Source organism: Condylura cristata, unplaced genomic scaffold (genome assembly GCF_000260355.1).
Source record: "Condylura cristata isolate star-nosed mole 26May11 unplaced genomic scaffold, ConCri1.0 scaffold00024, whole genome shotgun sequence".
Taxonomy (NCBI): domain Eukaryota; kingdom Metazoa; phylum Chordata; class Mammalia; order Eulipotyphla; family Talpidae; genus Condylura; species Condylura cristata.
Window position 1 is genome coordinate 917143 of NW_004567125.1, and position 27387 is coordinate 944529.

Below are 27387 nucleotides of genomic sequence, written 5' to 3' on the forward strand. Positions count from 1 at the left end.
ACCTCCTGCCTCCGTGCTGTGGGAAAAGCCCTGGCATGTGGGTGCAACCCAGCCCCCACCAAAGCAACCCAGCCCCTGCCTTGTGGGTGTGCAGGGCCCAGAGGCAGAAGGTAGGGCTTCATCTGCATGGGCTCCCAGGCTTCAGAAAGCCACCACGGCCGCCCAGGCCTTGGCCCACGTTGGACAAAGCTGGCCAGGGCAGATTGGCAGCATCAGAGCTGCATCACACAGCCACAGTGGGTGAAAGCTGCCCAAAGCCATCAAGACAGTGGAGGTCTGGCTCCCTCCAGCCTAGCTAGTCAACTTTTGCTAATTTTGTCAAGGTTTTTGAGATATAATTGCCATATAAATTCACCCTTTCAAGTGCATAATTCAATGAATTTGCCAAAAATGTGTGTTCAAGTAACCACCTCCGCAGGTCCAGCTTCCCGCTTGCCAGTCAGTCTCCTTCCCTGGGTCCCTGGCAACTGTTCATCTGTGCTCTGCCCCATCGTTTTAACTTCTCAGAAGCTCAGGACCATTCAGGTTGTCGCCTCTTGAACCTGGCTCTGTACACCAAGCATAGTGTTTTTCAGATTTATCCTGTGGTTTCACATACCAATAGTTCTTTCCTTTTTGTTGCTGAGTACTAAATATCTCACCATATGCCCTGGGTGAAGATTTGAGTTCTTTCCAGTTTGGGGCAATTGTGAATCAAACAGCTCTATGTCTTCATAGACAGAGTGTATGTTTCATTCTCTTTGGGGTAACTACCCAAAGTGAGATCACTGGATGATGGACGTTAGAGAAAGCTGACAAACTCTTCTCCCCAGTGGGTCTATTCCACTTGGATTTTATTCCCTTTGGTGGCACTGTTGTCTAGTTACTGTGGAAAGACCAATGACTCACTAATTCAATGAGAAAATCTAATTTTGGTATAGTTGTATTTTTATTGTCTTAGTTCTTTAAATACGAACGACACCTCAAAGGATCGAGGCAAGAGTGTCTACCTCTGGGATGATCACAGGTATTCCCATTTGCCAAGACTCTTCTGATTTTTGCACTGAAAAGCCCACATCCTGCAAAAACCCTCAGTCCTACAATCAAACTGGACTGGTGCCACCCTACTGTTGAGGGTCAGGTGTTGTGCCAGGCACTGTATAACCATCACATCATTTTATCCACCGGCCAGGGTCAAGATCCAGCATTTCTGTCCCCATTGTACATAAGGAAACAGTCTTCAAGATGCCAAGCTTCTTGTCCAGCCCCCCATTCAGAGTAGGTAGATACAAGCTTTGGCCCTAGGTCTGCCAGGCTGCAAAGCACCAGTGTCTTTCAAGGCAGCAGAACCATTCCCTCCTGCCCAGTTCTGGGTCTCATGGCCATAGGCCAGCAGGTGGAGTTTTGCTGCCCTCTGGTGGCAGAAGGAATGGCATGCCATGTCTCAGTTTACTCTTGAAGATAAGTGGGGGCACACTTTGGTCCCAGGAAGCAGAACCTCTAATCCTGACTAAGCCCTAAGAGGATGTCACACAGATGCCCTCCACCAGCATCTGTTGGAAATATTGATCCATCCATCCTTGAGTCACATGATCACTCAGGCCCTCATGGACTCAGGCCTATATTGCCACGTAACCCTGAGTGGGTCCTTTATCACTTTGGGCCCCTGCTCCCTATCAGTAAATCAGAATGATAGCTACGTCAATACACTAATGCTTGGCTTAGACATGTAGGTTATTACTGGCACTTTTGAGTCCACATGCCTTAACTCTCCCCCACCTGTCTGCATTCATTCACTTAATTCATTAACTTCCATCTAGCAGTTATCTGCCAATCACCAGCTCTGGACCAGACCCTAAGTTAGAGGTGCCAGGGAGACAGCTGTCTGTGTCTGTACCTCTCTGCTAATACACTGTCTTGTGTATTTGTTCATTCATGAAGTATCAATTTAATAATGGAGTGTTCATCCTTTCCAGTACTCACTGAACTTCCTTTTCATTCACTCATCCATCACTTGATCATCTCATTGATACATTATTTCATTATTTTTTAGACAGTGATTGATTCTTTTCCTTCCTCCCTCATTTCTCTGTTCTGCAAGTGTTCTAGAAGCACCCACTCTACTCGAAGCCAGTGTTAGATGCTGGGATTCTGGCTTAACCCTCCCCCAGAGGGAGGGAAGGAGACTGATGGTTAGGACACATTGTGGTAACTGTGACAAACCAGCCAGTGGGCCTCAGGGCAGGGGAAGCACCAAGAGAGAAGTGCCTGCCTGGAGGTGGGGCTAGAAGGCAATCAGAGGCGGCTTCTCGGAGAAGATAGCATTTAAGCCAAGCCAAGAAGAATGTGTGGGAGTTCTTCATGGAGGAAAAGACATATCAGGTAAATCTTTGTTTTGTAGCTTATTTAAGGGAAGGTGAAGTACTTGGGTCACTGGCATGTGTGAGATGGAGCGAGTGACCAGACTTCACTCTCCTGATATTCCCGTGACAGACCTGAACCTCTCCAGGACTCCCCTCATTCATCACCTTCAGCCCCTGAAAACCACCCACTGTCAGGCGGCCATGGGTGGTTTGAAAGCCTGTCACAGGAGTTGCTATCTGACCCTTGGCAGTGGGAGATCTCTCCAGGCAGCAGAAGCAGCACTTTCTGAGGTTCCTGGGAGTGTGACTCCATGCTCATCCAGCAGCTGTTTATTGAGTGCTTGAATACAGCAGTGACCATGGCCAAATTCTCTAGAGGCAGAGATGGTAAATGAGAAAATCAAAAATTGTGAAGACCAATGGGAACACACCTGTAATTGAATAAATAGGGTTTATTTTATTGCCTCTTTCAAGAGAAAAGACTGCATTTACTTCAGTAAAACCATATTAAAAAGTGGGGGACTCATTGTGAAAAATTCGTGCTGTCTTAAATAAACAGATTGCCAGAAATGAGGGGGCTTCAGAACGGACCAGACCCAGAGAAATGCCAAGGCAAGGCCCAAGGATTTGGGCCTGGGTTAGGTGACCAGGGGATGAGTTCAAGTAAGTGGTCTGTTATTCAAGTTTAGAGTCATCTTGAGAATGTGTATCTTAAGTATTCAAAGTGGGAGGTATGAATTAGTCTAGTGCTGTCTGAAAGAAGCAGTTACTCACATTGTCAGAATGGGGAAATGTTTGGTCTATTTCTGGTGCCAACAACATTCTCGTTTTTTTCATCTATATTCAAACATGATTACAAGCAGTCTTGTTTATGTCTTGCTCCATCACGGTCTCACATGGTCTTTGTGATGTTCTGGGAAATTGTGTAAGTCCAACAGAAAAACACCAAGACCTAGCTAAGAATGCCAGGCCAGCTCCCAGATGTGACCGGCAGCTTTTCTCTTTGTTGTCAGAAAGATGCAGAATTCTCTCCCCCAAATGTATTGGCTGAGAGTCACGTGCAAAGTAATTAGAAGTGAACAAAGACATTGGGACCCAGCCTTCTGGGGGACTCACTGCGACGCCTTTGTGCTGTCTTAAATAAACAGATCGCCAGAAATGAGGGGGCTTCGGAGTGGACCAGCCCCGGACAAGTGTCAAGACAAAGGCCCTGGTGGGGAGGGATACGGAGAACCTTCAGCAGAGCCACAGGGGAGCCTCGACGCACACCGGTACTGGGCAAATCTCCTGGCCCTCGGGTACGTAAGGCGGCCCCTCCCCTAAACACATCAACTTTAGGACGCCTCGATCTACTCAGAAGCGGGAAGCGAAACCAACCTGCTAGGATCGAAACAACAGACCCGCCTCAGGCTCGTGAATATTAAGCACCTTCTTCCGGTTCGCGGCTCCGCCCCAGCCCCACCCACCAGGAGACCGCGCTTGCTGGCGCGCGGCTCTGTCGTCATAAGGGCGCGCCGCCGCCGCGCGCCCGGGAGGCAGGGTAGCTGTCATGGCGAGCTCTGCCGCCTCCTCGGTGCGACCACCGAGGCCCAAGAAGGAGCCCCAGGCGCTCGTCATTCCCAAGAATGCGGCGGAGGAGCAGAAACTCAAACTGGAGCGGCTCATGAAGAACCCGGTGAGACAGACGCGGGTTCGACGGCCCTTCCTGTTCCTATCCTGGTTGGGTTCTGACGCCTCCGGGACCCGCGGGCCCGGCATCCCCGCCTCGCCCCCCAACTCTGGAATCCAGACCCAAGCCCCAGGGCCAGCCCCTAGAAAGAAACAGGCGGCTCCGGAGATGGCGAGCTTCCCTTCTGATGATTGAGCTTAGTCTGGACGAGGGCGCTGTTGGGGGGGTGTCGGGGAGGCGCTGCCGATTCCCCTGCTCTAGACCCTTCCCGCCTTAACTTTTTGTGGACTGGAGCGTTAGATTAGAAAGGCAGAATCCGTGAGTTAGCGCAAGCGCTAATTTTCTTCTAAACAGTACGGATTATGGGCGAGATACCTGGGGCAAGTCACTCTCCTATCATCTGGTCCTCCGTCATAAAAACTACTGGATGAAAAGATTCTGTGCTTTTATTAACGAGGGTGGGCTCTCCTGTGGTAAGAAGGGTTAAAACTCGTCGTTGCAAACCATAGTGACTTGGATTTTAGAGGTCTGCTCTGGAAAGTTAAACGAGGCCGTAAGCTGTAATAGACCCCAAAGTATATAGGTTGGAGTAAAGCTACAACGGAGGAAAAAAGGTAAAATCAGCTTCCAGTGCAAGGTATAAAAGCTGCCGTACTTAACCAGTTAAAATTCTTTGGTTATAAGAGATGTGACTTTGTCAGCAGTTTATACTTATCAATGCCTTCCTGTTTAATTGTTGCAGGACAAAGCAGTTCCAATTCCAGAAAAAATGAGTGAATGGGCACCTCGACCTCCCCCAGAATTTGTCCGAGATGTAATGGGTAATGTGTATGTGTGGTGTGTGTGTAAATAGTTTTTAAAGTCGAGATAGCGTTTGTTAATTAAATCTCTGAAGGGGAAAAGTGTTCACAGGCCCAATATTTTGCTGTTATAACGAAGGATTTTGGTTATATATTACTTGGAATTAGAGAATTTTCTTTTGCATTGATTTTAATAATGCAAAATATGTTATCTAAGTGGAAATAGTTATATTTTGCTGGGCTGCAAATTGACATATACTAATTATTTTATAAATAATAGATGTAAGAACTTTGAACCCCTGCCATTGCATCATTCCGCTTGTAACTGATACAGAAGTTCAGACCTCTGTAGTCAATGACATTCACACTCAAGGAAAAGTTGTTTTTACAAAAATACAGTTGTTGCAGTTAACCTCCTTCTTTCCATTGAATGTATCATGGACATCTTTTCAGCTTTGAAATCCAGCATAACTAAATGTGAAGTCATCCTTTGAGGGGAGGAAAAGGTCACAGGCTCTCTTGTAGGTTTCTGGTACTGAACTATAGTCAGTTCCTCCTCTTACACACGTTAGAGCAGAACATTTTGTGACTTTATTTTCCACATTCATGCAATAAATGCAGAGTGATGTCTACATTATTCCAGGCCCTGTGCTGGATTCTGGAACACAGTGCAGAACAGGGCAGGCAGGATGCCTTCCATGACTCCAGTTTCTTCTTTAGCCTATTTTGATTAAGGGTGGTCTATGTTGGTAACTAGATTTCATCAAGAATTCTGAACAGGGCACTCCCTGGTGACTCAAGGAGTTAAGACGCAGCACAATAAAGCTATCCGCAGCCATTGCAGCACGAGTTCCATTCCTGGCCAGAGGAGCTCTCTGGTGCAGCAGACCTCTTCTGTCTTGCCTGCCGCTCCCCTCAGCAGTGTATTTCAGGAGATCCACCTGTTCTTTCCCCACTCTATCTCTGGTGAACCCTCTCACTCCCCACATCTCTGGCCCACACCCCAGCTTTTGTATGCATAAATAAATAAAACTTTAAAAAACAAAAAAAAAATTTCAGAACTTTCCTGCCTTTAGGTTCAAGCGCAGGGGCTGGAAGTGGAGAGTTCCATGTGTACAGGCATCTGCGCCGGCGAGAATACCAGCGACAAGACTACATGGATGCCATGGCTGAGAAGGTCAGTGAGGAGGCTGGTCGAGCCGGGGGTCTGGGCAGTGTGTACTTACAACTTTTTAAAAAGCATTTGAAGAGGACTTAGACACGCCTAGTTATGGCATGCTTGAGGGCCGCCTTCTAAGACGGCATGAGAAACTGGTACCGAGTTGCATCGGGTTCTCTTAGGTCAGCGCTTCTTGATGCTCATACTAGGGGACAAGTGAGGGAAGGAAACATCCATGTGTGTGGAGAACACAGCAGCATCCCCTCTCCCTGAGGTCATCTCCATGAAGCAGATGTGCCACCACTCGAGTTATTATGTATTAGTGTCCATCTGTCCATCTTAGCTGAGTGCCTGCGATTCCAGGTAACTCTGCATTTGGTGGGAACAGTGTGCTTTCCTGTGTGTCCTTTATTGAGGCGTAGATGTCTTTGCAGTTATAAGTGCATTCCTGTAGGCTGTTGCATGTCTCTTCCTGGAGTAGGCTCTGGGGCAGAAGAATTAATATTGGGTTGTTGGAAAAGTCATGATGTATTTTTTCTATGTTTTCTTTCTTTTTTTTTTTTTTAAGTTTTTGTTTAGAACTGGCGTACAGGCCAGAGGTGCAGGCTATGAGAGGATTCACCTTCATCAGAGTGGGGAGCAGAACAGGCAGATCTACTGAAATGCACTGCTGAGGGCAATAGCAGGTGAGACAGGAGAGGTCTGCTGTGCCATGTGGGTCAGCTCTGGGGCAGGGGAGCAAACTTAGGTCTTAGGTGTGATAGTGCTGAGACTTGACCCCCAGGCCACCCAGGAGGCTCCCTGTGTTTTTCAAGAAAAAATGCATCATGACTTTTCCAGCAACTCAGTATTTCTTCATTTTATAGATGAGGAAACGGAGACTTAGAAACAGGTTGCTGCTTAGAAATAACACAGAGACTAGATGTGTGGGTGTGTGTTGTGTTAGGTACCAGATAACAGCAGTGTGTTAATGCTGCTTTAAAACCGGTTACTTGGTGACTGAAGCTAAGTAAGACTTGAAAATTCCAGACTCCTTACATCTCCTCTACTCACTACTCTGCTAAACCTCTGACACTCAATCTCAAGTCCAGAAGCAATCCCGTAACATGTAATACCTGCTATCTCTGCCCGGCTTCTCACCAACTGGCTACAAAGTAGAGGCTCCCTTCTTGGGTTTGATTAATTTGCTTAGAAGAACTCAGGGAGACTTATAGTTTATTTTAAAAGGCCATAACTCAGGAATAGTCCGGTGGAAAGGACTCAGATCTTACCTTCCCTCCCCTAGTACTTACACATGTTTTTCAACCCAGAAGCTCTTTCATCCCATCCTTTGGGGGTCTTTGAAGGTATGACTGACCCCTAGTGATTAATTCAGCCTCCAGCCCTGTCTCTGGAGGTGGAGCTGAAAGCCCCCCTAACCCCTTTGGCTTTCTAAAAGTCATTCCTTAACTGGCTGAGAGGGGCTTGTTAACGAATAACAAAAGACACCCTTTCACCTTTTATCTTCAGCATTTCCAAACCTGAGAGCTGAACCACCCATAATGAAAGATGCCCTTTTCATGCTTAGATGGGAAATTTGTAAGCATTCTGGAAGCTTCATGCCAGGAGTAGTGAATGATGACCAATATAGATAGGTGTTTTCTTGTTCTTGGCTACAATATAACACTGTTGTAGGCCTTGGCTCAACAAAGCAGTGGTGTTCTGTGCCTTCAGGGAAGACACCCTGAGCCCTCTCTTAACTTTCTCTCAGCTTGTTGTGGGTGGTAGCTTAACTGAAAGAGATACTTGCCATCAGATAGCCATATATTGAAAGGCGTGACCCTGGAGATGATGGTTAATAGCACCTCCAGCGAGATAACTTCTAGAACTCTTAGACCCAGCTCAAACAGAACCCCACTATTGGCTACTCAGACTCAAATGTGTCTAAATGATGTGGGCTTTTTTGCAGCAAAAATTGGATGCAGAGTTTCAGAAGAGACTGGAAAGGAATAAAATTGCTGCAGAGGAGCAGACTGCAAAGCGGCGAAAAAAACGGTAAGGGCACTGTGACACCCCATAACTGAGGTGACCTGAGTGCAGGAAATGTGAGAGTAGACGGCTGATGCAAGTCCTTGCAGTGGGCTCACCTGTCTGACCAGTGGCCCTCTGGCCGGTCAGCCCATGGTGGCGCAGCCAGCCAAGGAATGACTTTCCTACTAGACCCTGGGAGAGATGAAGCCATTGATTGCTCCTCGTGCCCTCTCCCCAAACCCGCCCCCGGCTCACTACAGATTATCCAGCGCTTGGAAGTCAACACTTGGGTCACTGCATGGACTTCTGTCTCCTTCACTTCTGTATTCCAACATCAGACTTAAGGTTCTGTCTAAATTTCTCATTTAGATTAGGGTATGTGGCCCAAGTAAGTACCTGTTTATTCAGACTACAGACTGAGTGCATTTTAATAAATGCTGCCTCCATCTTTAGAGAGCCGAGCAGAATTCTAAAAGCAGTTTTGAATATCTTGGAATGGGAAGGCAGCTCCAGCAGAGGTCACTTTCATCACCACAGGGCACCAGAGGCTGAAGACAGTGTAGGGTAGGAAACTTTTCCTTTCTTCCCTTCTAGGTTTTTTGACAGGTCTGATATTTAAGTTGACATCAGGCAGATAAAAGAGAAAAACCAATTTCCAATGTACAGGAGCTCCAAAGACATGAGACCCTCACAAAATGGTCAAAGCAGGCGACTTTTAAATCTTCACAATTTGTGAAGAATCAACATCACAGAAGTAATTGGTGTAAGAATTAGTAAGTTACATAATAAGCCAGTGAAAAAGTGTCAAATAATCCAGTAACAAGTCAGAACTCAGTCTGAAGGGGAAGCAGAGCTTTGAGGAGACATGCAGCCTGGGAGCCCCAGACCCAGCGCCGGGCAAGTGTCCACAGCAGGGGCACAGAGCAGATGTAGGAGGGCTGTCACCTGCAAGTAAAAGAAGACTTTGATGTTCTTATTGCACACAAGATCTGGGGTACAGGCCAGAGGTGCAGGGGTGGGTGAAACGATTCACCAGAGACAGAGTGGGGAGCAGAACTGACAGGTTTACTGAAATACACTGCTGAGGGGAGCAGCGGGTGGGTCGGCTTCCTGGCAGGGGATTGAACTTCTGGTGCAGTGGCTGTTGATAGCTTGGTAATACTGAGGCTTTAACCCTGTGCCACCAGATGGGCCCCTAAAATAAGATTCTCGAAAGGGGAATGAAAAGCCTGTGAGAGGAAGGGATGCCCACACATCCGCACAGTGATTGTTTCCTTTGAAACCAGGTCCATAGTGTTTGCTGATTCCAGTGAATCTCCAAATGTGCCAAATTCCAGTTGTCAAGAAACCAGTGTAATGTCAATGATGTATGTGGTTGTAAACTCCACGTCACTAAGCGGTCAGTCGTGGTAGTGGTCTTCTGGTTCCATTACAGATTTTCCTTTATCAATTTTGAGTCCATGTTTCTTAGCCTCCCCACAGAATGAACAAGGCTCGTCATACAGCCTTGTCAACCCTTGTCCCTGCTTCTGGTGACAAGGCCATCTCTCTGTTTCTTGTACAGGCAGGGCGCCTATCCCATGGGACATGTATTTCCTACTTTGAGTGGGGCAAAGGAGGGTCAGTGTCCTTGCTGTCTCAAGCAACTAGTTCACCATGATCAGTGAGAGAAGGGCACACCTTGGCAACCTATTCTGCTCTCCTTCAGCACCTTGATAGTGTTACTGGTGTTGGAGTAGCCAAAGGATGAAAACTATTTCCTTTGTCATTGTAGTGTGTGTGTAACATTTTAAAAGATGCTCTAAGGCAGTGGTTACTTTCCAAAATAAACAATAAGATAGCTAAATGATTAATATGTTTATTTTACCTTTGTAGCCAGAAGTTAAAAGAAAAGAAACTATTGGCAAAGAAGGTGAAGCTTGAACAGAAGAAACTAGAAGAAGGCAAGTAGACCCCACTTTGCTTGGTTGTGGTCTTGTCTTGGTGTTACTCAGTGTGGCCTGTCAGGAACGACTAAAATAGAGAGTTTGGGGTGGTAGGCTGGCCACAGGAGCTAAAGGGTTTATTTTTCTTCATTTGGACTCCCTTATTTACGAGTATCACAAAGCCAAACTGAATTAAGCAAAGCAAAGATGCCTTGTGTTGCATCTAGGACAGACCCTCCCTCAGGCCCAGCTGGTAAAGGAGCTTGGCGGTGTTGCTGGCTCTCCACAGCTGTGAGGATGCATGTTTCCCCAGCTCGAGAGGGTAATTTGAGTGCAAAGAATGAAGCAGGCACATCCATTAATCACAATAAAGTTCATTAAGCGCGGCTTACATGCAGGGGTCCGCAGCACTGAAACCCATGGACAGAAGCACAACCCCCACCTGACAAGTCTTTTTTACTCCCCACTTGGTGCGTGTGATCCTTCTCGCATAAGACTAATGATGCCAGATGTCTGGGGACACGTTACATGTGTCTTTGTTTTACTAAGGTTAATAGAGTTGTGTACGGATCACAGGTGCAGGTTAATACACGTGAAAGAAACCATGGAGAACTTGGCTTGCTTCCCAGGAGAGGGCAGTTTCAAGTCCCGGGTCTGACATGAGGTTGATACATGAGGGGATGGACAGAAGCAGAGCCCAGCAGTGTGTAGTGTTCCGGCAGGGACAGGTGCTGTGGGTGCAGGAAGGATCATTCCTTTCTGTTTGGGGATTTGTCCCACTTGGTAGGAAACTAAAAGGTGTGTAAGGTGGTAGACTTCTAGTAAGTTAGTATTATAATGAACCACACAGCGTTAGTAATTTATTTTTGCTGCAAAGCCTGATCTCAGAAAACATGGGAACATGTAGTTCTTCTGATGTTTTTTTTAAGATTTATTTATGCACACAGGACTGGGGTGTAGGCTAGAAGTGCAGGAGGTCAGAGGACTCACCAGAGACAGAGTGGAGAATCGGACAGGCAGATCAACCAAAATACCCTGTTGAGGGAGGCAGGGGTGGGACAGGAGCCGTCTGCTGCGCCACGTGGGTCAGCTCCCTGGCCGGGGATGGAACTTGGGCTGCAGTGGCTGTGTGTAGCTCCACAGTGCTGTGGTTTAACCTGTTGTGCCACCAGGGAGGGCCCTTTCTTTTTTTAATGACTGTAAGCCAACAGGATCTATTCCAATCCAAATACTATAAATACTATTAGATTATTTTTTGGGTTGTGTAGCACTGGCTTGGCCCAGGTTACATCATTGAACAGAAGTGTAGCAGTGAGCATGCTTCTTCCTTCCCAATTTTATTTTACTTTTTAAAAAAGATTTATTTATTTATGCATACAGAACTGGGTGTAGGCCAGAGGTGCAGGGGCACAGGAACAGAGTGGGGAGCAGAACAGGCGGACTGATGAAGTACACTGTTGAGGGGAGCAGCAGGCACATCAGGAGAGGTCTGCCGCGCCATGTGCGTCACCTCCAAGGCGGGGATCAAACTCACACTGAAGCGGCCACAGCTTGGCTTAGCTTCACAGTGCAACGCTTCAGCTCGCTGCACCGCCAGGGAGGGCCTAATTTCTTTATTTTTTTATTTTTTTTTTTTAAGATTTATTTATTTATTCGTACAGAACTGGGGTACAGGCCAGAGATGCGGAGGGTGAGAGGATTCACCAGAGACAGAGCGGGGAGCAGAACAGGCAGATCAACGAAGTACACTGCTGAGGGGAGCAGCGGGCGGGTCAGGAGAGGTCTGCCTCGCCATGTGGTCGCCTCCGGGGGCAGGCGGCGGGGATCGAACTCATGCAGAAGTGGCTTTAGTTTCTTAGTGCAGTGTTTTAACCCGCTGCGCCACCAGGGAGGGCCTCTTTACATTTTTAAGTGAACTATGGGCTGCAAACAAATCTGAAAGTTTCATGACGGTGCATGGGCCTTGCTGCTGTACCTGACTGAGAAGGTAGCACTTGCATCACCCCTTGGAGCCCGTGGGTTAGTTCCAGCCCCCTGCAATAAAGCAAGTATTGCAATGAAATAAGTCACAGGGTTTAAAAAAAATTCTAGTGTGTATAAAAGGTGTGCACAGGGCCCTCCCTGGTGGTGCAACGGGTTAAAGCACTGCACTAAGAAGCTGAAACCACTTCTGCATGAGTTCGAGCCCTGCCTGCCCCGGAGGTGACCACATGGCGCAGCAGACCTCTCCCGGCCCGCCCGCTGCTCCCCTCAGTAGTGTACTTCCTCGATCTTCCTGTTCTGCTCCCCGCTCTGTCTCTGGTGAAGTCTTTCGCCACCCCTGAATCTCTGGCCCGTACCCCAGTTCTGTATGCACAAATAAAATAAATCTTTAAAAAGAAAAAAAAAAAAAAAAGGTGTGCACAGCTCAGTAAGATGAAGTGCGGCCAATGGCGCTTGCCTATGTTGAAGTGTGATCAGTGGTACCCAGAGCTGGGCAAGCTTAGCTCCAGGAAGCAGGGTAGAGTGCTGTAGGGAGAGCCGGCAGAGACATGGCTCGTGTGCCTTTTACCTCACCCCCATTTCCCTATGTTTCATTTTATGAAAGAAACATTTTTCTAGCTGGTTGAAATGAATAGGAATTTAATGTGGTGGTGCTCAGGTGTGCCACAAGATGGCTTCAGGCCACTCGGGTTCTAGGTGGGCTTGAAGGGAAGTCATTCAAACTTTTTGCGTCTTCTAAAAACCAGTAAGCCAGAAGACCTGCTCTGCTCTTGGAGAAGAACTCTCGCTACTTGCTTGTCTCGCTGGCCCAGTAACTCGGTGTGAGTGGGCCGTGTGTCTGAACGACACCACCAGGTGGCAGTAGGTCCCTCTGCACAGGCGAGCCTTGACCTCCCGAGTGACACAGTCTAACACCAGTGTTACTTACCCAAAAATAGGCCTGCTACCAAACAAACCCAGGGCGGCCTTAAAGTAACTTGTTACTAAGTGCATGGAGAGCAGTTTTTTGACCTCAGTAACCATTGACATTTTAGGCCAGATAATTCTTTGTTGTGTGAAATGATATCCTGTTTACTCTAGGATGTTTAGCAGCATCCAAATGCCAGCAGCAGCTAGCCTTCCCTCGGTTGTTGACATTCAGAGTCCTCCAGAAATTGCCAAATACCGCTAGCGAGGGAGGGTGCACAGTTATTCCTAATTGAGACTCCTAACTGATACCTGGTGCTTGATGTTTTGGATCAGACTATTTGTCTTTTGGCCAAATTTCTTAAACATTATGTTAGATCACTGTCCATATCCACTGTGCTTATTGTGAATAAAGGTAATAGGAGAGCATTTTAGAAATGTTTGGAACATGCAAAGACAAATAAAATAAAAATAAAAATGGTCTGTGATCCTTGAGATTCTAAATTATTTATAATAGTCATTTTAGCATTTTAATATTCTAATATAATTATATAAAGCTTATTGATGTAAGTACATTATAGTTGTTCAAATCACAAATATTTTCCAATGTCGTTATAATTCCATAGTAGAAAGGACTTTTTTCCAAGTCTGCTCATATATCTGGATTTTTTTTTTTTGAAGGTCAGTATCCGTTTAATTATATGTTGTGGCATTTTACCTAGTATTTCTGTAATCGGTGAGTAAACTCTCAGAACCCTAGATTTAAAAATACTGTGGGAGCAGCGGTGTAAGAGTAGTGGAAGTAAACAGTATGGAAGACTCGGACATCCTCCTGATAGCGGCCCCCCTCTCTCCTCCGTAGTCTCTGTGTGCACATGACTGGCTCGTAGTTAGATCAGTACATGAGTGGTTTTCCATTTTGTACATTTACTACCATAAGCACTTCTGAGCTTCATCATTTCCCAGTGAGGCATCATATCCAACGAGTGACATAACAATTGACACACTTCCCCTTTGGTTATACATCAGGTTCATTTTAGTTTTCCTCTTCGAAAGTCACTTAGAGAACAGTCATGCACCACACTCCCTTCCCCCTTTGGGGTTCATTCCCTTAACATAAATTTCCAACAGTGGGAATTACTAGATTGCAGAGCATTAAACTATTTCATGACTCTTGAACTCAAATGTATTGCCAGTTACTTCCCAAGACAGCATTTTTCAGCAATAAAATATTTTTTAATTATTAAAGTATGTGTGTGTGTGTGCAATGCTGTCAAACACTTATAATAGATTAAAGTATAAGATAAACATTTCTATATCCTGGGAAACCAAAAAATGTGCGTGTCTGGCTGTCCTGTTTTTCACTTTCTTGCAGTGGTCTGACCAAGCCTGCATCTTCTGGGGTCCGCCCGTGCCGGTGTTTACTGCTGCCGGCACTGTGCTACCGCAGGCGCTTTACCACGTCCTCGCCAGCGCCGGCTTTTACCGATTACTCCTCTGTGTGCTTTGGTCTGGCGGCTCCTGTACACACCCAGGCCTCCCCCCGAGCCGTGCAGAGAGCTTCCCATCCTGCACCTTCCACCTGCGGTGTTCTCTCTTTGGAAAGCCTTTGACTTCCCTCCCCAGGCCGGCTTCACAGATCTAGCCTTTCCCTCCACTTTGCTCAAGGGGGTTTTGTACATACTTAATATATAGAATCTGCAAGGTCATATAATGTCACTCTATTTAGTTGCAGTCTCAGTTCAGTGACGGTGGGGCGGTATCTATCTTAAAATTTTTAGATTTATAGAAAAATTGCACAGATAGTACGTTGAGTTCCCATACACTCAGCTTTCCCTATTAACATTAATAAATATGGCACATTTGTCAGTGAAGTAATATTGATACAGTATCAGCTAAAGTTCACACTTTATTCAGATTTCCTGCGTTTTTAGCTATGCCCTTCTTTTGTTCCACTGTCTCATCCAGACTCTCAAATTACGTTTAATCATCATGTGTGCTCTTCTCTGGACCGTGACAGGTTCTCAGGCTTTCTTGTTTCTGATGACCTCTAGTTTTGAGGGTTGGGTGTTCTGCAGAATGTCCCTCAATTGGAATTTGTCAGATGTTTTTCTTATGATAAGGCTGGAGTTATTTACTCTGGGGAGCAAGACCACAGAGATAAAGTGCCATTCTCATCACATCATGTCAGGCCAGCTGCTGTCGGGATAAGGCTAAGTCACTATTACAGTTGGCCTTGACCACCTGGCTGAGGTGGTGCTTGGGTTTTACCACAATGAAGTTCTTTTTCTTCTCCCAGCTATCCTCTTTGAAAAGAAGTAACAATGCTTAGCCTCCACTTAAGGAATAGGGAGTTCCCTACCCATCCTTCATAAGTTACTTGAAATTCTTTTGCTTAAGAGATTAGTTTCTTCTTCCCCTTTATTCATATCAGTTTGGACTGACATTTAATCAGTCCTAAAATATCCTTTGGGATATTTTTGCCCTAAAAGATAAAATAAATGGATTTTTTAAAATGTATTTTCAAGTTGTAATAGTTACAGACCAGCACTTTTGTTGCTCAATTTTTTTTTTTAAATGTTTTTTGTTTTAAGAATTTCCTTACTTTCTGGCACTACAGGATATGCCAGGCTTAACTAGTGTTTTTCCTGCCCAAGATCTAGAATCAGCAACTCTCCGAAGAGTGCTGTTTCCTAATTTTGGAGAATGGAATGAGAATCCAAGATCTGGTGTCTTGCTACTGGGATGGTGGTGTTTCTAGGCCCTTTTACCTGATAAAGCAAGGAAGTGTACGTGTGTACTAGGCAGTGTGTGTACAGTCTGCAGATGTTTCTGTATGTGGCCATCGAGCTTGCCTGCTTCTGGCTCTTTCCGGCGTCTTCACTCGCTGCCATCGCCACCGGGGTCGCTGCGGCCTTCTCAGCAGTTGCCTGTGGCTCCCACTCCCAAAGCAGCGACTTGGCTCCCGTCGGCCTCCATCCATTTTTGTGATTGTTTCAGTGTTCATAATTAGTAGTCCAGAACTGTGAGCCTATTCCCTGTGGGACTTTATCATCTCGAGCAAAATGTCTTAGGTCAGCACCTTCCCCTTCACTCTCCAAAGTCAGCTGCCTCCATGCGTGATAGAATTGGACTCGTGTCACCTTTTCTTTCCATCCTGGCATCCTTGACATCCTAAATGAACTTTGACAAATGTATGGTCTCATGTATCCACCGTTACAGTATTATACAGAGTACTTTCACTGTCCCCCAAAATACTCTTTGTGTTACAGGGTAGCCCAGAGTGGACTGTCTATGGGGCCTTACCCATGTGCTCACAATTCAGTTATACTGCAGGTACACACAAAAGGGTCAATAATGGGTTTATTTACAAGAGGGGAAAGGAATAGGAAACAACCCAGGGAAAGAGAGTGGGATACAAAGTAACTGGAATACCTTAGGCTAGGCTGACTGAACACACCAAGTCAGGAGGTCAGGAGAGCCGTTTCTGAGTGAGAGATGCAATCGCGTCCTATTTATCCCCCAAATGTCCCAGAATTCCTGCTAGCTCCGCCCTTGGGTCCTCACAGTTCTCTCCCTGGTACTGCTGGGAGTTGTAGTTTCCAATCACTGGAGTAGGGGCGTAGAGTCCAGAAAGCTGGAGTAGGGGGTGGGGTCCATAAGACTCTGCAGAGTTCCTTTAGGACATCCTTCTCCTTAACATTTGTGCTTGACCTATTTCGCCTCCCTCCGCCTCCACTCCCTGGCGTATGCTGGTCCGTTTGCCACAGTGTCACACAGTGGAGATGATGACACAGTGTAGGCTTTCCAGGTTCGCTGCTTTCACTTAATATTTAAGATGCTGCTTACCTTTGCGTGGCCTTCCTGCCCACTTGTTTTCATTGCTGAATACATCCCATCTGGTGGGCATACTAGCTTGTTTATCCATTTCCCTGATGAAACATATATTGGTTAGACCCAGATTTTTAGTCACAAAAATGCTACCATACACAATGGTGTAATGGTTTTATATGGACATAAGTTTTCAAATTAGTTGAGCAAATACCAAGGATGGTGACTGCTGGATCATGTAAGACGATGTTTAGCTTTCTAAAAAACTGCCACACTCTTCCAAATGTGCTGATTCCATTTTGCATTTTCCAGTTACTCCACATCCTCACCAGCAATTGACATTGTCAGCTTTGGGCTCTTTTTGGCCTCCCTAATTACATGTGTTGTGATATCTCATTGTTGTTTCAATTTGTGACATTGTCTTTTTATTTCTCAGCATTATGAACAGTAGCTGGCAAGAAGCACTTGCATTATTTTTTATTATGTTGAGAGAATGAATGAACGGGTGACTTAATTTTGTCGAAATACCAAATGACTTGAATGCCCGCCCAATTCACAGATTTCTTTGATACATCTAGGCCCTGCCGCGTCTCCCACACAGAAATCTATTGTGTTTGCTATTAAGTGAAGCACTACATTTTCAGAGGCCTTTCAACCACGCGGAATGCTTAGCACCCTCCTCTTTAAATTAGCATCTGAGGTATCCAAAACACCCTATTCCAAAAATACTCAGATTAGTCAGTGTTTGACTGTTTCTGCAAGATCAGAAATTGAAGATCAGATCCTATGTGCTCATCCTGCTGTGTTAAGACTTCTGTGGGTGTGGTTGGTGGATTTTGGGATTGAGGCAGCCAGACTATGACTAAGTTATAGAACAAAATAGAAATATTCGCCGTGTCAGCCTGGGAGCCCCAGCTCTGGCACATAGGTTCTCAGCTGAGAGGTAGGGAGGGAACAAATGGCAGAGACCCTGACCCCAGGCTTTCAGGGAGGCGGCTGAGTGTTCATGCCTTGCACCCTGGCCACATAGGCCACGGAAACCTCGTCATTTTCTGTGAGAGCCATGATGTGAGCATGTGCTCTAGGAATCCAGTTGTGCCAAGCAAGTTGGCTTAGTGATTTTTAGTTTCCCACTCAGTCTCCCTGGAGTATGTGTGTATCCCCCCCATTTTTTTTTTAAAGATTCATTTATTTGTGCATACAGAACTGGGGTACAGGCCAGAGGTGCAGGGGCAGTGAGAGGATTCACCAGAGTGGGGAGCAGAACAGGCAGATCGACTAAGTACACTGCTGAGGGGAGCAGCGGGCGGGTCAGGAGAGGTCTGCCGCGTCATGTGGTCAACTCCGGGGCAGGCGGGAATCGAACTCATGCGGAAGTGGCTTTAGCTTCTTAATGCTGTGCTTTAACCTGCTACGCCATCAGGGAGGGCCCTGTATCCTTTTTTTTTGTGTGATAAAATAGACATAACATTTACCAACTTAGCCATTTTTAAGTGGACAGTTTAGTGATACCGAACACATCCACACTGTTCTGAGCCATCGTCATCATCCACCCCAGAATTCTCTTCATCTCGTAAACCTGAAATTCTTTACCTACTAAGCAACAGGGTCCATCCTCTCAGCCCCTGACCACCACCATCCTCCTTGACCATTCTCATGCTCACGCACAAGGAGTATACAGCGTTTGCCTTTGCACGAGCTGACCAGTCGTTTCACTCAACATACTGTCCTCCAGGTTCATCCATGGTAAGGCCTGTGTCACAACGTCCTTTGCAAGGCTGTCACACCCATTGTATGCCTAGACCGCTTTGCTTACCCAGTCGGTATGCCCCCCTCAGTCATGCTTGTTGCAGCTCGTTTTTCTTTAGGCTCACTTTTCTTAAACATTTCTCCAGCACGGTCAGCAGGCAAGCCAAACACATGAACTCGCTAGGTTCTTGTTTGACTGATTATCAGCCCTTGAACAGCAAGTTACTTATTAACCTCTCTAAGCTTTATTTCTTACTAGTGTGGACATAGAGTGATACTTCACTCAAACTGTTAGTGGGATTAAACAAGATGGTTTACATAAAGACTTAGCACTGAGCCTGGCACATGGTAGATGCTCAAATTTTAGCTATTTAAATATGTTCACTTACACCCTTTGTACTTCAAAAACTCCTCATTCTGGGGCTGTCCTGGTAGCCTAGAAGTCTCAGCACTATTGGTGCTACCCACTGGGGCCTCAGTTCCCCGGCCAGGGAACTGAGCCACATGGCCCAGCACACCTCTCCTGTCTCTCTGCTGCTCCCTCAGCAGTGCATTTCAGTGCATCTGCCTGTTCTGCTCCTGCTCTGTCTCTGGTGAATCCTCTTACCATACTCTCACACACACACACCTCTCACCTTTACCCTGCACCCCATATATGGAGGGGGGGGATCACTTATTCTGGTGTGAGGCTGAGAGCTGAGGAGAAGGAGGGATATCTTTAATTAGATTAAGTCTAGTCACTTTGCTCCATCATAGTGCTTTCTAGTGTCATATCCTAAGATGTGAAGGTGAATTTTGGACCATGTGGTGCTGTGCCTGACCCTGTGATGATGGTCGGAGCAAAGCTCCCCAGAGCCTTAGGCTCTGGGGGTGCCAGGAAGGAGGCCCATCAGTGGGCTGTGTGACCCCGCGTGCCTGCACGTGGCCACCTAGAGTGGGCTGGAGGGCTGGTGCTGCCCCTGTGAGTTCTGGCTTGGCCTCTTCATAGCTCTCGCCCACTCCCCTGCTCCAAATGGAGGGGCGGAGGAGGAGTTGGGAACAAGCTGTCTTTGTGGGCTGCTTTGGGCCAGCCCAGCTGCTGTGTGGGTACTGGCAGTCATGCCAGGGAAAACACAGGGTTTGAAAGCTGCATGTGGAGTGTCAAGAGACAGGGTTTATGGGTCTGTGTTTAGAAAAATCAGGAAGCTGGCATATTTGTTGTGGGCAGAGCCCTCTGCTACATCGTTTTGAAAATCCTTTTGAGAGATTCAGCAGGAGGGCTGTCAGCCAAACCTTAAATGATGGACATTGACGGTAGTGGGGCAAATTCAAAGGCAGTGAGGCCTGACTTGCAAGGTATTGGACTCTCAAGTATGCTGCTGGACTCTTTGATGAGGGCAAGATCCCCACACCAGCCGTAGTAGATCGGCTCTGTAAATGATGCTTGATGGCCAGAGGCCCTCCTCTGGCCCCTCGCTTGCTTCTTGTCCAGAAACAACTAGTACCTAATTTGTCCTCAGTTCTCCTTCCCTTGATTCTCTGCGTGAATGTGTGTGTCTCTAATCCAGACGTTTTGTGGTTACAGGATCCAGTCAGTCCCAGGAGCAGCCGTCCAGCAGCTCTGAGGGGGCATCTGGATCGGAGGAGGAAGAGGAGGCGGCACCCAGCTTCATCATGGGGCGATGATGATGTTTGCCACGGGCGCCGTCTGGAACCAGGCCCAGGCTGTGACCGGGACCTCAGCCATTCCTTCATGCGGCCCAAAGGTTTCAGCACCTTTCTCCTGCCAAGGCCTCCAGGACCATGAGCAGTGGGAGCCCACCCGGCTGCCAGCCCCGCCTGCCTCAGGATGGGTGCCCGACGGACCGACGGACCAGCTCCTACACGCTGCGGCCTGCCGAGCCGCTGTTGTTGTTTCTGCTGAAAGGGGAGAGTGTGAACCTACTGCCTGCCACTGGTGCCTGCTCTTAGATTTGGACAGTGATGAGTTTGGGGCTGGTTTCTGTAAAAGGATTGTTTAGTAAAGAGCAGAAACATGAGGTTTTGTTTAGACCTGTGAAACGCTGGCTCCAAACGCTGCAGGGAAGGCTGTGGGATGAACGGATGGGGACAGGGCCTCAGGGCTTCTGCGGACGTGGGCCTTTTCCCAGACTCAGGGAAGGCAGCGACCCAGGTCTGGGATGCCTCGCCCTGCGGGCACCTGGTCTCTGTTCCCGCAGCAGAGCGTGCAGGTTGTACCCCAGGACATGCGTTCTCGCCCAGCAGCTCCAGTACCCTCGTGTGTACTGGGAAGCCCGGGCCTCGCAGAGGGAGATGTGGTTTCACCTGGTGTGCTGAGCCAGGGAAGGAAACTGGTGAAAGAGCTTCTGGGAAAACATTTGGAGATTGAGGATGAGCAGGACTAGGCCACAGCAGAGGACAGGGCAGACTGGAAGGGAAGGCTGTGTTTCCTGCTGAGGTCACGGGGGGCTGAACTGAGTGGGGAAGGCAGCCTCTAGGGCCAAGAGGAGGGACAGGCAGTGAGAGCCATTGCCCACTTTGGGTTTTTATCTCCAGCTCCTCCAAGTGTCTGAGTATGTCGTGTGCCTTTAATGGAATTTGATAGGATTCAGGAAATGGTGACTTAGAGTGAAGGGTAACCAGGAGATATTAGGCCCTTCTTTCACATTCATAGTGCTGAGCTCTCGCGACATCTGTGATACTTCTGTGCTTTCAGCAGCTCAAATCATGGGATTATTTTCTTTCCCAGGAAACTGAAATGGAAAGTCACCCCCAATAAATTAGCACACACCCTGGCTGGACAATTTGAAACCCATGTTTCCTTTTGTCGGAGACTGCTGGTTAATATTGTGTTTTGTTCTGTTCTGTTTTTAACTGTGAGTTTTCTTAACTCTCTGAACCTGCCAGCCTTGATCTCATGGATGTTCTTTCGCATTGGAGGCTGTTGAGGGTGCCCAAGGACCTGATAAGCCAAGGAGCTCTCGGCGAGTCATTTCCTGTTCTGCTCCATGTACCTGCCAGGAGCTGATTGAGACGGTGGGGTAGATGCCTTGCACGGCTGGCAGGAGACTAAGCACAGAGAGCGGGATGCCAGGCCAGACGTCTAGTTTATACCTTCACTGGGCTCCAGGAGATGGTGTTTAGGCAGTTCCTGGCAATTTTTAAGACCTTGTCAGTATCTTAGTGTGACTCAGTTTGTCTTTAGGGTTTTGTTTGGGGATAGGGGACAGACTAGATGCCATCAGTGGGAAAAATTCATGATTAAGGAACATCAGTAAATAATGCCTTTGTTGACTGGCTCATGGGTGGGGTGGAATCTGGAGTTAAACAAGACATATACATAACTCAGTTGTCTCAGGAAAACTCAGGGTAAGAATTCTGATTTACAGATAATTAGGCCTTCATTCACTTGCTCACATACTGAATGATTCTAGCGCACTTCATGTGACAGCCCTGTGCCAGGCCTAGTCATCTGTACGAGAATACATTTTGCCCTCCAATTAAATTACCCATATGAATTTAAGAAACGAGATTAGAAACTGAAAAGTCTGAGAACTTGTCAAGTCACTGCAAAAGTGACAGAGCTGGCACTTGAACTCTGGGACCCCCGAACCCAGCCCCAGCTCCAGCACCCCGGGCTTGCAGCCCGGGAAGAATCTGTGCGCAGCCCCACACTACAGAGGGGAGCCCAGGTGCTGCTGTTTTGCTGCTGGTGCTGGCTGAGGCCCTCCACGCTCCTTGTGCGCCAAGTGAGTGCCCTTAACATAATAACACGCCACCGTATATGATCACTTGCGATATACTGAGACTCACTATTTGCACCTTCTACGTTTGTGATTTCAGCTAGTCACAAATGTATTTTGTCCATACTTATGACGCATTCACGGTCACTGGCAGATGTGCAAAGTGGTGAAAATGTGGGTTATCTGATGAACTCTCCCAGCCAAGGTCAAAAGAGGCCTCCTTTCAGATCAAACGTGTCTGTTTAAGGGCAGGTTTTTTGCATTTGTGTACTTTTTATTGGGGTGATCTTGCTGTTTAAAATGGCCTTCAAATGCAGTGCTGAAGTGTAATGTGTTCTGAACCACAAGAAGGCAGGGGTGTGCCCTAGACAAGCTTCTTTCAGGCATGAGTTACAGTGCTGTTGACTGTTTAGTTTAATATTAGTGAGTGTGTGTGTGTGTGTGTGTGTGTGTGTGTGTGTTTTTAACAAAAGTGTCTTTAAACAAAAACTCAGAAAACAAGGTTATAATTTGATTGGTTGATGTTGTAGCCGAAGACTCACAGAAGCCTAACCCTGTATTTCCCCCAGCGGCAACAGTTCCACATTTACTAATTCCGGTGTTCGCAGTGACCTTAGAGACCCTCACATGTGAGCAGCGAGAGTGGGCTCTGTCAGAGCGCGTGGACCTGCCTAGGCAGCCGGGGACGCAGAGGAAAGTGCCACAGCCAGGCGCTGTCCTTTTCTGCCTGCGCCCTGGTGCGGGCGGTACTTCTCTCACTGCAGGATCCAGTGGCTGCACTGATGGCCCTGCTTTGTCGGAGGTAGGACCACGGGTGTCACATAGGAGCACACCCCCACTTCCGAAAATTCACTGCAGCCCCACCCCACTTGGGACTGCCGCAGAGTGTGGAGACTGCAGAGCCGCGGCCCCTTGCGCCCGGCACCTGCAGCCGCCCCCTCCCGGCCAGTGTGGAATGCCCCTCCGCATGCGCAGGCCTCACTGCGCACCAACAAAACAGAAGTCCTTGTGCCCATGTTCTGCAACCCCAGCGTTCACCTCCTCAGCCACACGCCCCCAAGAGCCCTGTCTGCTGCCACCTCTTCACCTCTCAGCCCTCTCCAAGTTTTCACCTCCACCGTGGCCTCGCCTCACTGCTCAGAGTCTAGGCAGGGTGGCCCAGAGCTCTGTGTCCACTGTCAACACTCAGGTCCTAAGGATGTCACCTGGCGCTGCCTGTCAGTGCCATCCTCTGCTGACTGTGACTTCAGCGTCCCTGTGGAGCTTCAAACTGCTGTCCACCTCCCCACTTTGACTTTTCCCCTGAGCTTATGAAAACCTTGATTTTTAGCACCTAAGCCTTTTTATGTCCTGTACCATCCCACTTCATTTATTTCACCAGGACCCACACAGCCTTGCCCCAACCTAGGAGTCAGGTTCCATCAGTCCTGGGTTCTTTCTCACCCCTTTCTACATCCAGCCATGAGGCGGTCCTGCACTTAGCACCGTCTCTGCCCCACGGATCCCCACCCACACCTAGTTGGGTGGATCTCGGGGTGCCTCCACTACTCATGTCCATCCTGTTCCAGCTGTTTCCCCACAACACTGAATGATCTTTTAAAAGCAGAAGTCAGACCTGGACATATTGTTTGAAGTCCTCTAATGGCCCCCCGCTGCTTCTCTGGAAACTCTTCCTGCCTCAGGAACTCTGCACTTCCTCTGCCTCTTCCGTTGGGTCTCAGCTTTCTACACACCACCTCTGCTCTCTCATTTTCTTCCATAGCACCTACTATATGTTCATGTTTTGTACCTTTCCTACACCCCCAGACTCAACTGTGAGCTCTGACTACAAAGACCTGCTTGTCCTGCTCTCTGCTGTACCCCCAGCGCCAGCAGAGTGCTTGGAATACAGTAGGTGCTCAATAAGTATACTGGCGACATAGCAGGCAAGCTACTCACGCCTGCAAACTAGTGCAGCAGCAAGCTAATCGTAGACAGGTTTGCTGGAGGCCGGATGAGCCGCCTGCAGTGTGCAGAGAGCCAGAGGCCAGGAAAGCCTGCGCAAACCCACCTCTGCCCCCCTCCTGCCTCCACTCTCCTGGCCACACCCCAGGGCATGGGCTCCATTGGGTTCAGGCCCCAAATAGGCTCTTCAGTCACCACAGGAAATTCTGCCCACACTCCCACCGCAGTGACGGAGCCTATTAAGTAGTCCTTTAAATTTGTTTCCACCATTTCATCTCTTGCAGGGGGAATGGGGTTAGGAGCGTGACATTTGACTTTGGGAAATAGGAAAGTGCCTAAATCCGACTTCTAGGCTGCGTGAAAGGAGAGCTGTGCACAGACGCCATCATCATCATTAGAAACAGGCGTGTTCTCTTTCAGACATTAATTTACGTCGACCCTGTGCCATACTTGACTAAAGTGAGCTACAATTTCCATATATTAACATATTTTAAATAAGAACACCCTTAGAATTTAGCCTGCAGGAAGGCAATTTTTCATTTCCTTATTCCACAGACTGTATCAAGTGTTTATAGAGTGGAACCAAGCACTGAATTGAAAGGATTCCTCAGTGCAATCTTGCTAACAAAGAGAATGAAGACAAGTCAGTCCCGGCCTTCAAGGGGCTTCAGCAAGAAGGTCACTGTCGGCTGGCCCAACTCGAGCAGCCCAGGGTCCCTGCGCGTTGGGAGCAGCCCTGGGCCAAGGGGAGGACTGAGGAGAGCTCATAGGTAGCTTGGTGAGGTGGGAGGGCCATGAAGCAAGCTGAGGAGGAGCCTTTGACCGGCTCAGCCTCTGAATCACATTAAGGGAACTGGAGTTGATCCTGCACCACAGGCAACCTGGAGGAGTTGGGGTGCAATGGGGAAACGGAGTTTTCATTGAGGTCTGGAGAGCACAGGTGGAAGGCTCTTGTAATGCTCACCTGAGCAGTGGTAGCAGATGACCGGTAGTAGTGTAGAGACCCCGGAGACCGTGGGGCCCTGGAGACCGAGGAGAGTCACCACCAGTGGGGCCTGAGAATCCACAAGACTTCATAGAAACGGGAGGAGTCAGAAATGATACCAGATCTGTACCCTTAGCTCGTGTGTGGTGGGACACTGAAGCCGAGGTAGAGCGCGTATGAGAGGTGACGAGTTCCACCGGGGACGTGATGAAGTTAGGCCTGTGGGGGCCCAGCCTGCAAGGCTAGGGAGAGAGGGCTGGAGCTGATGACAGGGCAGCTGGCAGGCACCTTGAAACACTGTGTGGGCAAGACCAGACAAGAAGTGTAGAGTGGGGGCCCAGAAAGCATCCTGAGACATCCACACCCAGGGACAGACTGCAGAGAAAGTTCACACAGGAAAAGTCAGCATGGAGGGAGCGTTTCCAGGTGGCAGGAGGAGGGCGGGGTACCCGGCGACGGCCAGTGGCTGGGAGAGCTAGCGCCTGGATTTAGCCACGCAGTAGCACTAGACTCAGGGCTGATGAGGAAATGGCATAAGTGATGACAGCTCTCAAGTGTGCTGTGAAGGGTGGTGGCAGGAAGTGCAGGAGAGGTTCGATTGGGTGGGGCTTGAAAGGCGAGCAGGCTGGAAGAGAGGGGGTGGGCTGAACTGAATAAGAGAAGGCTCAAAAAGTGGGATACTCAAAATTAAGATCTCACAGAGGAGCTGTTGGGGGTGCTGGAGGGCTTGGCCCTGTGCGTGAATAGCCAAGGGGCAGAGCCAACAGGTAAGGGGCCTGCTTACATTGCCCACACCTGGTTGTAGGCCTGGCCAGAGAGAGGGGCAGGACTCAAGTATCCCTTCAATGAGGGGCAGGTGTTGATGAGGAAGAGGCTGGCTGCTGCTGGGGTCAGCTCAGTTGGTCTTTGTCAGACATGGGAGAGGAAGCCACTTGGCATGGTCAGTCAACCAGGAGACAGCCCCAAAGGTAGGCTGCACACCTGGCAGGTGGCGGCACCTGCGCACATGAACCTTACCCACTGTGTGACTCCCACTCAGCCACCTGAGCACCTGACGGGCACCGACTGTTGGCATTGTGGGGGCCAAGGCTCCTGACGCGGTGCCCTCACCTGCCTCAGACTGCTAGGGGACGTCTTTTTTCTGTGCTGGGTTAAAGGAGCTGGCTCTGAAAAGCGTTGGTCACTGTGACTTACCTCTTGCCTCTGTCTAGGCATGCTGAATAAATGTGCCTGGGGGTGGAGGCATGGTTAACTGGGACATGCAGGCAGCAGCAAGCTAATGACTCCCTTGCTGAAAGAATTTTCAGCTGTGATGCAACTGCTGTAGTTTATAGTGTTTTCTTCCTGTTTTCTAGTTCATTTGGGTCTTGAGGTTTGCACACCACATATGATGGCTTTTTTGCGAAACTTGCCCCCTGAAATTCAAATGATCCCTTTCTCGTAGACTCGATAGTTGAGCAAAATAGGGACAAGAAGGGAGGAGGGGTAGCCAAACCCCAGAGCTTTCCTGCGCTCTTTTTTTAGAGCAAAATGACTTAGCCGTCTGCTCTTAGCTGTCCCCCGAAATTCTAAGGTGTTATGACTCTGGCCTCTAAAAATTTGCAAATACAAACGGATTTGACCTGGTATCTGTGACATCTCTTCCAGCTATCAGAAAACTTGGACTGGTTAGCACGGTGGAATTTTTCTTTGGTTTGGATAAATGTGTCACGGTCCAATGCTGTTGCGACAGATGGAAAAATCCTATGTAGGGCACGCAGGAAAGACTCAGGGCCGTCTGGCACCGCGGGTTGGTATGAACCCATCTCGCCGCTTAGTACATTATTCATGGGCACTTCCTGAAAAGAACGTTCCTGTTTGGGTATCTCGGTTGTAAAACCGGAGTTCACCATGATCGGTGAGAGGCTCCCCGCAGCAGTGAGTGGAGCGGGCAGAGCGCACCACGGAAGCACTTTCATCCCCAGGTGCTGCGCCCGAGAGCTGCGAGCTGCAGTCAGGTTAGGATCCCGTGGGGCTCGGCGTCTGGGGGAGGGAGGGTCTCCGAGGGGGGTGCGTTCTGGGCGGGCGCTGATCCACCGGGCAGCTCGGGCGTGGCCGCCCGCACCCGTCCCTGCACCATTTGCAAGCAGAGCTGCCCTTCCACCCTTCTCCCGCCCTGTACCTGCCTCGCCCCGCCCCGCCCGCAGTCTGATAACGAGATACCTGCTTCCTCCTCCCCCCCGCCACCGCTCCACGTGGCCAATGGCCGGGCGCCGGCACCTCCGGGGCTCACCCTAGGAACCCCCACGTTCCCAGGCCCCGCCCGCTAGGTCACGTGGCTCACAGCGCCCCCACCGGCTGGTCACGTGATGGCGGCCCCCGG

General features: G+C 48.5%; 2 protein-coding genes across 2 annotated transcripts in view; both read left to right on the forward strand.

The window, feature by feature from the left end:
- Positions 1-3863: 3863 nt before the first annotated feature.
- On the forward strand, positions 3864-20392 carry PRKRIP1 (PRKR interacting protein 1 (IL11 inducible)). The gene is made up of 6 exons (XM_004688015.2): positions 3864-4017; positions 4754-4832; positions 5888-5988; positions 7919-8004; positions 9856-9923; positions 19939-20392. Exons 1-6 carry the CDS (start codon positions 3892-3894, stop codon positions 20037-20039), a joined length of 561 nt encoding a protein of 186 aa, XP_004688072.1. The 5' UTR covers positions 3864-3891; the 3' UTR covers positions 20040-20392.
- A 6532-nt stretch (positions 20393-26924) lies between these two features.
- Positions 26925-27387, forward strand: part of ORAI2 (ORAI calcium release-activated calcium modulator 2) — a 10520-nt gene continuing 10057 nt past the window's right edge. The window contains exon 1 of the mRNA XM_012729181.1: positions 26925-27022. The gene's annotated coding sequence lies outside the window, so the exon portion shown is untranslated. The remainder of the gene's footprint in view (positions 27023-27387) is intronic.

Coding starts and splice junctions, on each gene's coding strand:
- PRKRIP1 (XM_004688015.2), top strand. CDS start 3,892: ATGGCGAGCTCTGCCGCCTCCTCGGTGCGACCACCGAGGCCCAAGAAG. Junction 4,018..4,753: donor AGCGGCTCATGAAGAACCCG/GTGAGACAGACG, acceptor TAATTGTTGCAG/GACAAAGCAGTTCCAATTCC. Junction 4,833..5,887: donor ATTTGTCCGAGATGTAATGG/GTAATGTGTATG, acceptor TCCTGCCTTTAG/GTTCAAGCGCAGGGGCTGGA.